The sequence below is a fragment of the Mobula hypostoma genome, chromosome 4, assembly GCF_963921235.1.
Source record: "Mobula hypostoma chromosome 4, sMobHyp1.1, whole genome shotgun sequence".
Taxonomy (NCBI): Eukaryota; Metazoa; Chordata; class Chondrichthyes; order Myliobatiformes; family Myliobatidae; genus Mobula; species Mobula hypostoma.
In genome coordinates, this window is record NC_086100.1 from 95,696,986 (window position 1) to 95,707,469 (window position 10,484).

Below are 10,484 nucleotides of genomic sequence, written 5' to 3' on the forward strand. Positions count from 1 at the left end.
AGGAGTTTGTTAGATACTTGAGGAGATACCAAGAAGGGGAGAGACTGGCAAGGTTAACTGTGCCTAAAGTAGTTAGGTACCTGCTCCAGATGGCATGTATCTGGGATTGTTACTGTGTACATACATCTATTGATGCTTCTGGACACATCTTCAGTGGTGTTCCTGGAATCATCGGGTGTTTCTGGTCTTTCAACGTCATACAACCTCCTCCAGGTGACCCAGCCGGGGCTGATCAGACCCCAGCTTGTGTCCAGATGGCTGGCTGCTTATGACTCCATGGCTCCCCTCTTTTGAGCCACAGCCATCTTGAGGCCGTCTCTGCCGCATCAGTGGTACTGCGGATGGCTCTCCTCCTCCTCTCTCCCTCGATGCCCAAAATGCTGAAGGCTCTAACTAAAGAATGGGCTACGAATCCCCTACAACCAACCTCCACTGGGAGACACCTCGCTCGCCATCCAGCCCACTGACAGTTGCTGACCAGTCCTGCGTACTTGGAGAGCTTCCTTTCAAAGGCCTCCTCCAAGCTATCTTCCCATGGCACTGTCAGCTCCAGCAGCACCACTTGCTTAGTCGACTCAGACACTAGGACAATGTCTGGCCGCAGGGTGGTGGCTGCGATATGGTTGGGGAACTTCAGCTGCCCTTCGAGGTCCACCAACAGCTGCCAGTCCCTTGCAGAGGTCAGAATGCCTGCAGATGTCCTTTTGGCAGGTATGGGCTGCTCTCCAGCTCTGACAAAGGCAATGGTCTGCTTGGAGGGTCGGGACCGCTTCGCCCACTCAACTCCTGCACTGACAGCTTCAGCGATGGTCTTCAGGACCTGATCATGCCTCCACCTGTACCGTCCCTCACCAAGTGCCCTTGCACAGCCGCTGAGGATGTGCTCCAGGGTTCCTCACTTGGAGCACAGTAGGCACACAGATGACTCTGCCTTGCCCCATGTGTGCAGGTTTGATGGGCTTGGAAGCACATTGTACTCTGCCTGGATGAGAAATTGGATGCGGTGTGGTTCGGCTTTCCAAAGATCAGCCCAGGTCACTTTCCTCTCAACCGCATTCTCCCATCTTGTCCAAGCTCCCTGTTGCTTCATTCCCACCGTCTTGCAGGCTCTCATCTCCTCCACTACTGCTCTCACCTCCTCCTGAACTAGACAATGCCTTTCCTTCCCTCTGGTGTCCATTTGGGGAGTTGGAAAGGATCCTAGCCCAGCTCAGCCTCGTGTGACCACTCCCACCAGCCTCCTGTGACGCAGCCTCACCTCGCCTCCTGAACAGCTTCCTCTGCCCTCCACTTCCTGCCAGTATTTACTTAGATCCCTGCTCTAGCCACCTTCGGGTCACTTGATTCCCTATATTGTAGCACTTCTCTGGCTCTTGTTACCTTGAATTCTTCCTCCAAGGATTTGAAGGGCAGTTGCAGTTTGTTGTGGTGTCCATAGAGTGCGATGCTGCTCAGGCTCTTTGGCAGCCCCAGCCATCTCCTGAGGTGGTTGCTAACACTCCTCTCTAAGGTTTCGACTGTCGAGATCGGAACTGCATAGACGAGGAGGGGCCACAGGATTCTGGGAAGAATGCCATGCTGATACACCCAGGCTTTAAACTTCCCAGGTAGGCCAGACTTGTCCACAGATTTCAGCCAGCCATCCAACTCGGTGCAGGTTGCCTGAATGGATGTTGTGTCCCTTAAAGAGCTGTCAAAAACTTTGCCTAAGCTCTTGACTGGCTTTTCTGTGATGGTTGGGATGGCTGTGCCTGCGATGCTGAACCGGAACTTGTTCTCCACCTTCCCTTTCCTCAGCACCATCGATCTTGATTTGGCAGGTTTGAAACACATCTGGGCCCACTCCACCAGCTTTTCGAGCCCTTGCAGAATCCCCCGGCAGCCTGGGACTGATTCTGTGGTGACTGTGAGGTCATCCATGAATGCCCTGATAGGTGGTTGCCGTTGAGCGGAATTCATTCTGGGCCCTCTGCACTCTGGCTCAGCAGACTTAGTGAGCATGTTCATGGCTAGGGAGAACAGTGTCACTGAGATAGTGCACCCTGTGATGATGCTGACCTCCACCTTGTGCCAGGTTGTTGTAATTGCTCCTGAAGAGACCCTCATCCTGAAGTTGCTGTAATAATCAGCGATAAGGTCTCTGATTCTGCTGGGGACGTGATATTTGGTCAGTGTGAGTTGCACCAGCTTGTGCGGAATGGAGCCATATGCATTTGCCAGGTCGAGCCACAACACTGACAGGTTGCCCTTGTTCTCTCTGGCCTCCCTGATGAGCTGTGTCACCATACCGATGTGCTCCAGACAGCCCGGCATCCCTGAAATGCCACCCTTCTGGACTGATGTATCAATATAGGTGTTCTTTGCTAGGTAGGTGCACAGCCAGTTAGAAACTGCACTGAAGAAGATCTTTGCCTCGACACACAGCAGGGAGATGATGTGAAACTGACCTATCTGGGTGGCATTAGGAATAAAGGTCCGCAGACTTCCGATCACCCCCAGGTCCAGTGGTCTAGAATGTGAAAGAAAATCTGTTAATGTCACGCACTTGTTAGGGATAAACTTGCCAAATAGAGTCACTTAATCATTGGTGTTGGGACAGAACATAAGAATATTAATTCAGGAGAAAATAATTATGGGTGTATAAATAAAAGGGACTCTTGATGAGCAGTGGAGATACTCACTTCTTGGGTAAAACTTTATTTGTGACTTCTTTGACAGTAATGCCTTTGGTCTTACCCACAACCACAGCTGGTCTTATGACAAGCAATGATGTAGTGACTGGATCTGACTCCATCATCCCCTCTGGCACTGAGTTCCAGATATCAAACATTCTCTGTAAAATCTTCCCCCTCAGATCTCCTTCAAGCTCCTTCCTCTCAGTGTAACCACATCATTGTTGTGGAACAAAATGCTGGAAACACTCAGGTGAAGTGTTTTCAACTTGACACATTAACTCTATTTCTCTCTCCACAGGTGCTGCCTGACCTGCTGAGTGTTTCCAGCAGTTTCTGTATTTGATAATCAGTCCCAGTACAATTGCTCTTTCTTCATTTAATTGTATTTCTTTGTAGTCAACAGAATGATGAACAGAAGTTATTTTGCAGATGATATGCCCGTTGTATTTCTGGTTGAGTGTACAACTAAACAAGCTAGAGTTTTAAAAATCGTGAAGAACTTGCATCTTTAACTAATGGAAATCTCCTAAAATAAACAATGTTTCCTTTCTATTTATCAGCTTTTATTTCTTCTCTTGAAAACAAGGACATTTTATTCTCAGTCACAAACATTGATCTAATTTTCAGACATTCCCCAAGATATAGCGGCAATCCATTATCACAAAGTCCTGTTCTTATCTTGTGCTAATGTTATTATGTTTATTTTTGCACATGTAAGTTGTTTTATGTGAATTTAAGTTTATATTAGCTTATGTTTGTAACTCATTTTCTGCTGTTGCTGCCAAAAGTTAATTTTCATGGCATTAATACCCTGGGTATGTAGGCTTATGGTAACAATAAACTTGAACTTCACCTTTTTCCCAGATATGACCATATTTGTATTTCTCAAATAGATTTTTTCTTCAGTACAGCAGTAACCCACTGTTAGGATAATGTTTCTCACTGTACTACTTTGGAGGTCAGATGAAGGTAGAGTACAGGAAAAGGCCCGTTGGTTCACTGTGTCCACACCAATCATCAGCCACTCATTCACATTAATCCTACATGAATCCAGAGTCAGAATCAGATTTAATATCACCCACATATGTCGTGAAATTTGTTTTTGCAGCAGCAGTACAATGTAATACATAATAATAGAGGAAAAAACTGTGAATTACAGTAAGTACTGTATGTATATTTTTAAATACTTCAATTAAATAAATGGTGCAAAAATAGAAATTAAAAAAGTAGTGAGGTAGTGTTCGTGGGTTCCATGTCCATTCAGAAATCAGATGGCAGAGGGGAAGAAGCTGTTCCTGAATTGCTGAGTGTGTGCCTTCAGGCTTCTGTACCCCCTCCATGATGGTAGCAATGAGAACAAGACATGACCTGGGTGATGGGCGTCCTTAGAAAACCATAGAAACCATAGAAAAACTACAGCACAGAAACAGGCCTTTTGGCCCTTCTTGGCTGCGCCGAACCATTTTCTGCCTAGTCCCACTGACCTGCACACAAAACATATCCCCCCATACACCTCCCATCCATGTATCTGTCCAATTTATTCTTAAATGTTAAAAAAGAACCTGCATTTACCACCTCGTCTGGCAGCTCATTCAACACTCCCACCACTCTCTGTGTGAAGAAGCCCCCCAAATGTTCCCTTTAAACTTTTCCCCCTTCACCCTTAACCCATGTCCTCTGGTTTTTTTTCTCCCCTTGCCTCAGTGGAAAAAGCCTGCTTGCATTCACTCTATCTATACCCATCATAATTTTATATACCTCTATCAAATCTCCCCTCATTCTTCTATGCTCCAGGGAATAAAGTCCTAATTTATTCAACCTTTCTCTGTAACTGAGTTTCTCAAGTCCCGGCAACATCCTTGTAAACCTTCTCTGCACTCTTTCAACCTTATTAATATCCTTCCTGTAATTTGGTGATCAAAACTGAACACATTACTCCAAATTCGGCCTCACCAATGCATTATACAACCTCATCATAACATTCCAGCTCTTATACACAATACTTTGATTAATAAAGGCCAATGTACCAAAAGCTCTCTTTACAACCCTATCTACCTGTGACGCCACTTTCAACACTAGTTTCCTTCAAGGTCCAAGGGAATACCCTAGCAGGTCCTGGGGATTTATCCACTTTAATTTGCCTCAAGATAGCAAGCACCTCCTCCTTTTCAATCTGTATAGTTTCCATGATCTCACTACTTGTTTCCCTTAATTCCATAGACTTCATGCCAGTTTGCCTGGTAAATACAGACGCAAAGAACCCATTTAAGATCTCCCCCATTTCTTTTGGTTCCGCACATAGCCTCTGATCTTCAAGGGGACCAATTTTATCTCTTACAATCCTTTTACTCTTAATACACTTGTAAAAACTCTTTGGATTATCCTTCACTTTGACTTCTTTTAGCCTTCCTGATTTCCTTTTTAACTATTTTCTTGCACTTTTTATACTCCTCAAGCACCTTATTTACTCCCTGTTTCCTATACATGTCATACAACTCTCTCTTCTTCTTTATCAGAGTTGCAATATCCCTTGAGAACCAAGGTTCCTTATTCCTATTCACTTTGCCTTTAATCCTGACAGGAACATACAAGCTCTGCACTCTCAAAATTTCTCCTTCGAAGGCTTCCCACTTACTGATCACATCCTTGCCAGAGAACAACCTGTGCCAATCCATGCTTTTTAGATCCTTTCTCATTTCTTCAAATTTGGCCTTCTTCCAGTTTAGAACCTCAACCCTAGGACCAGATCTATCTTTATCCATGATCAAATTGAAACTAATGGTGTTATGATCACCGGAACCAAAGTCCTCCCCTACACACACTTCCGTTATTTGTCCTAACTTGTTTCCTAATAGGAGATCTAATATTGCATCCCCTCTAGTTGGTACCTCTATATATTGATTTAGAAAACTTTCCAGAACACATTTTACAAACTCTAACCCATCTAGACCCCTAACAGTATGGGAGTCCCAATCAATATATGGAAAATTAAAATCCCCTACCACCACAACTTTATGTTTCCTGCAGTTGCCTGCTATCTCTCTGCAGATTTGCTCCTCCAATTCTCGCTGTCTATTGGGTGGTCTATAATACAACCCCACTAATGTGGCCATACCTTTCCTGTTTCTCAGCTCCACCCATAAGGACTCAGTAGACAAGCCCTGTATTCTGTCCTGCCTGAGCACTGCTGTAACATTTTCCCTGACAAGCAATGCTACTCCCCCACCTTTCATTCCTCTGCCTCGATCACATCTGAAACATCGGAACCCTGGAATATTAAGCTGCCAGTCCTGCTCCTCCTGTAGCCAAGTTTCACTAATTGCTATAACATCATAATTCCACGTGTCAATCCATGCCCTCAACTCATCCGCCTTCTCCACAATACTCCTAGCATTGAAATATATACACCTCAGAAGATTTTTACCACCACTCACAACCTTTCTATTAGCGGCTTTGCTTGAACTTTTAACATCATTTATTTTCACCCCAGCCACACTGTCAGCTCTGGCACTCTGGTTCCCATCCCCCTGCAAATCTAGTTTAAAGCCTCCCCAATAGCACTAACAAACCTCCCTGAAAGGATATTGGTCCCCCTGTGGTTCAAGTGTAACCCGTCTCTCTTGTACAGGTCCCACCTGCCCCAGAAGAGGTCCCAATGATCCTGAAATCCGAAACCCTGCCCCCTACACCAGTTCCTCAGCCACTTGTTCATCCTCCAGAGCATCCTATTCTTACCCTCACTGGCACTTAGCACAGGTAGCAATCCTGAGAATACCACCCTCGAGGTCCTGCTTTTCAACTTCCTACCAAGCTCTCTATACTCACTCTCCAGGACCTCCTCACTCTTCCTTCCTATGTCATTGGTACCGATGTGCACCACGACATCTGGCTGATCACCCTCCCACTTCAGAATGTCATGCGATCGATCAGAGACATCCTTCACCCTGGCACCCGGGAGGCAACAAACCATCCTGGATTCTCTGTCACGACACAGAACCTCCTATCTGCACCTCTATCGAGTCCCCTATCACTACCGCTCTCCTCTTTTTCCACCCTCCCTTCTGCACTGCAGAGCCAGACTCAGTGCCAGAGATCCGGCTACTGCAGCTAGTCCCAGGTAAGTCATTCCCCCCCCCCCAACAGTATCCAATGTGGTATACTTGTTGTTGAGGGGAATAGCCACAGGGGAACCCTGCTCTGCCTGCCCTTTCCTCTTCCCTCGCCTGACAGTAACCCAATTTCCTGTGCTCTGCTCCTTTGGCGTAACTACCTCCCTGTAGCTACTATCTATAATCTCCTCATTCTCCCGAATGATCCGCAGGTCATCCAGCTCCTGCTCCAGTTCCCTAACGCGGTTTGTCAGGAGCTGCAGCTGGATGCACTTCTTGCAGGTGTCGTTGTCAGAGACACCAGAGGGCTCCCTGACTTCCCACATCCTGCAAGAGGAGCATTCCAACATCCTGCCTGGCATTCTCTCTGCGCTAGACAATCTGAACAAAAAACTTACCGGAACCTACCCTGGCCTCTGCCTGTTCTCGCTGAAGCCTATTGAGCCAAAGCTGTCCCACTTTGCTCCCTCTCACTCCACTGCCCGCTCACAACGCTGCCCGCTGTATATGGTGGCCTCTATTTAAACTTTGGCGCGCTACGTCATGCGCCTGCACAGTGCAGACCCTTCTCCCCGATCAGTGTTTTTAAAAAATGACTTTTTCTACCCAATTCCTTAATGATAGATGCTGCCTTTCTGAGGCATCACTCCTTGAATATCTCATTTTATTCTTCCCATCAGTTCCTCCCACATTCCGCCACTCACTTACACACTTGGGGCAATTTGCTGTGACTAATTACCCTACCAACCTGCTCATCGATGGGATGTGGCTGGAAACTCACACAGCCACAGGGAGAAGGTGCAAATTCCACTCAGACTGCACAGCAGATCAGGATCGAACCCGGGTCTCTGGTGCTGTGAGGCAGCAGCTCTGCCATCTGCCTACTGTACCAGAACGTCTCTTGCACAATAATATTGTTTGATTTAAATGGTAATGTTACTCATTGTAATACGTGAAATGGTACAGCAGATTTACCTACTAATACAGTAACACTCTCCCTGTAACACTGAGTGTTACTCACTAATTCAGTAATGTGACTAACTACACCGTTGACCCGTTGGGTGTATTACAGGTGCTTTGAAATGTCGCGGCTCCCTGTCTTCTGATGTGTGGAGACTGCAGGTGTTGCAACCTGCAGCAACAAGCTATCTGCTGGAGGAACTCAACAGGCTGAGTCGCATCTGTGGCAGAGAAAGGAATTGTCGATGTTCCAGGTCAAGATCCTGATCTAGAGATTTATCAAATATGGAAGTGGGATTTCCACCACCAACTTGCTGAGTTCCTCCAACAGCTCGTTTGTCGATGTGTCAGTTTTTATGATTCTCACTGGCTGTGTTTGTTTCCTCAGCTGTTTGGAGACGTCTGCTACCACTGCAACCGTGTGATTGAGGGTGATGGTGAGTATCCAGTCCACCTGCATCCAGCAGCTTCATCAGCTCCCAAGTAGATATCGATTCTTGTCCCTCATTATCTCTACGCTCAAGGTGTGATCAATATTTCCATTTGCTCCTTTCCTCTCTCCTCTTCTCCCCACATCTGTCTCTCCCTCCCCAGCAACAAGACCTCAGGTTAAGCCTCATCCTGTAGTCCTGCGGCATTACCCTGCAGTACCGGGTCACATTAACCCTGGAGTGGTGTGGCCCAGAATGAAACCAGAGCTAAAAGGATTAACTTCGGAGGATGGGTTGTACAGATCAGACTTGTACAGACTGCCCCAGGTTATGAATGTCCAACTCTAGATGTATGAAAGAGCTCCTATAATATCATTAAATTCAGAAGTCCTACATACATTCCCAATACATTTGTTTCTATGAATGGCAGAATCCCTCTCCGTCTCCTCTTCCCTGCCTCCATCTCCCCCCAACTCTTAGTAATTCTTCCTTCTTATCTACCTTATCTGCTTTTGATGCCACTAATACAGTATGGTGGTGGTATAGCTACCATAGCAAGTGTTTTTTTTGTGTATTTTCCCAGTTATGATGAAAATCCACATGTGGACACTTGTAAATATGGAACCTTTTCCTTACCCGGAACAGCCTGCATTCCCTTGTGATGAGAGAGTTAGGAGCAAGCTAACTGAGGCACAGAAGGAGTTAATTGTATTGAGGGAGAGGAACTATTTCCAGTAGTGGGAGAGCACAGAACTGTGCAAAATGTTTAAAATTAAGCTGGGCCTGAGATGTCAAAAATCACTTCTGCACAGTTGGAAATGGGTATGATCTGTCCCCAAATGCCAGGACTGAGATAGTGGACCTTCTGAAGGCATCAAAAATAGACCTGAGGACCACATTGTTTGAACGGAGGGCAGAAGGTTGAGAGGGGCTGATCGGACACTTGCCATTTCTGAGCGACCCAGTTGCTTCAAACGTTGGGTGATGAATTATCGGGGGGGGGGGTGGTGGGACATGAAGATAATGCAGTCTGCTTTCTGTTGCAGTGGTGTCAGCTCTCAACAAGACCTGGTGTGTCCACTGCTTTGCTTGTTCCACCTGTCGCTCCAAGCTCACCCTGAAGTAAGTATCGGCCTCCACGCTGACCTCCTCTGCGCACACAGTCCCACCAGTAAGGCACAGAGTTATAAAGTAGGGATATAAGCCCTTCAGCCCACCTACTGCACGATGACCAAGATTAACATCTAAGCTCGGCTCATTGGCGTAAGTTCCCCAACACCAGGGGCTGACCGAGTTATAAAAACTCTCTCCGTGCTGTCACATTGGTGACACTCACACAACCATCGAAATGATGCACACGAGGCAGCGCTGATAACCGGCGTCATGCTGCCCCGTTGAGGAGGTACTTGTGCTTAGACCTACAGCCGCTTGTTTTACCTTTGCTCCCACTGACCAGTGAGACCGACAGCCAGCATCTCTTCAGCTGGAGCGTCTCTGACCCCAATGCCCTCGGCATGGGGATCAATCCTTCTGGCAGGTTAATCAGTGCTGTAAACCACCCCTAGTGTTGGGGTGGGGGTGTTTATGGATCTCTCTCTCTCTCTCTCACACACACACACGTTACAGAGAAGGACGGAGAAAAGGACTGACTTAGCTCTGTTGGGAGATAGTACAAGCTCCATAGGCTAAACGATTGTTAGAAATGTGAACAGTTTCCTGATGTAGGCGATACAGCTAAATGACTTGGTGTGTGGACTGTAAAGTTTACACACAGACACGGGCGCGCGCGCGCGCGGCAGGCAAAGTACCGGGAGTATGAACTGTAGGAGTTATATATACGCACATCTGCAGGCACACGTGGAGGACAGATATTCAGTCCTGAGTGTGGCCGGTAGGGGTTACACACACGGAGGATGAACCCACTTCAGGAACAGATTTTAATGATATTTTCTCCCCACCTCTGCTTTTATTTAACATTTCACTGTTACCAGTGATAGTTGCCAGGACAATGACCAGGGAGGTTGTCGGGACTCTATCAAAGAAGGTTGCCAGGAACGGTTACCAAGAATGATTGGTAATACTGGGGACAGTTACTGGGACCCTCACACTGAGGCTCACTGTGATCCTGCTCATAGATAGTCCCTTACTGTGTGAATACAATGTGGACTGTGGAGGTAATTCAATGGGATTTGTGTAAATGGTTGGCATACACTCGATGGGCTGAAGGGCCTGAGCGTGCTCTCTATGATGCTGGCAATTGTTCTGTAAGGCTGTTCGCCGGGTCTGGGGTTAGGTCGCAAATGTTTTGT

General features: G+C 46.7%; 1 protein-coding gene across 2 annotated transcripts in view; it reads left to right on the top strand.

Moving 5' to 3' along the window:
* The window catches only part of LOC134345475 (LIM and senescent cell antigen-like-containing domain protein 1), a 291,120-nt gene that overhangs the window by 229,180 nt on the left and 51,456 nt on the right, over positions 1-10,484 (top strand). For both annotated transcript variants that reach the window (XM_063046183.1, XM_063046182.1), the window contains exons 8-9: positions 8,133-8,181; positions 9,222-9,297. In XM_063046183.1, coding sequence (XP_062902253.1) covers positions 8,133-8,181; positions 9,222-9,297 — 125 coding nt within the window. The remainder of the gene's footprint in view (positions 1-8,132; positions 8,182-9,221; positions 9,298-10,484) is intronic.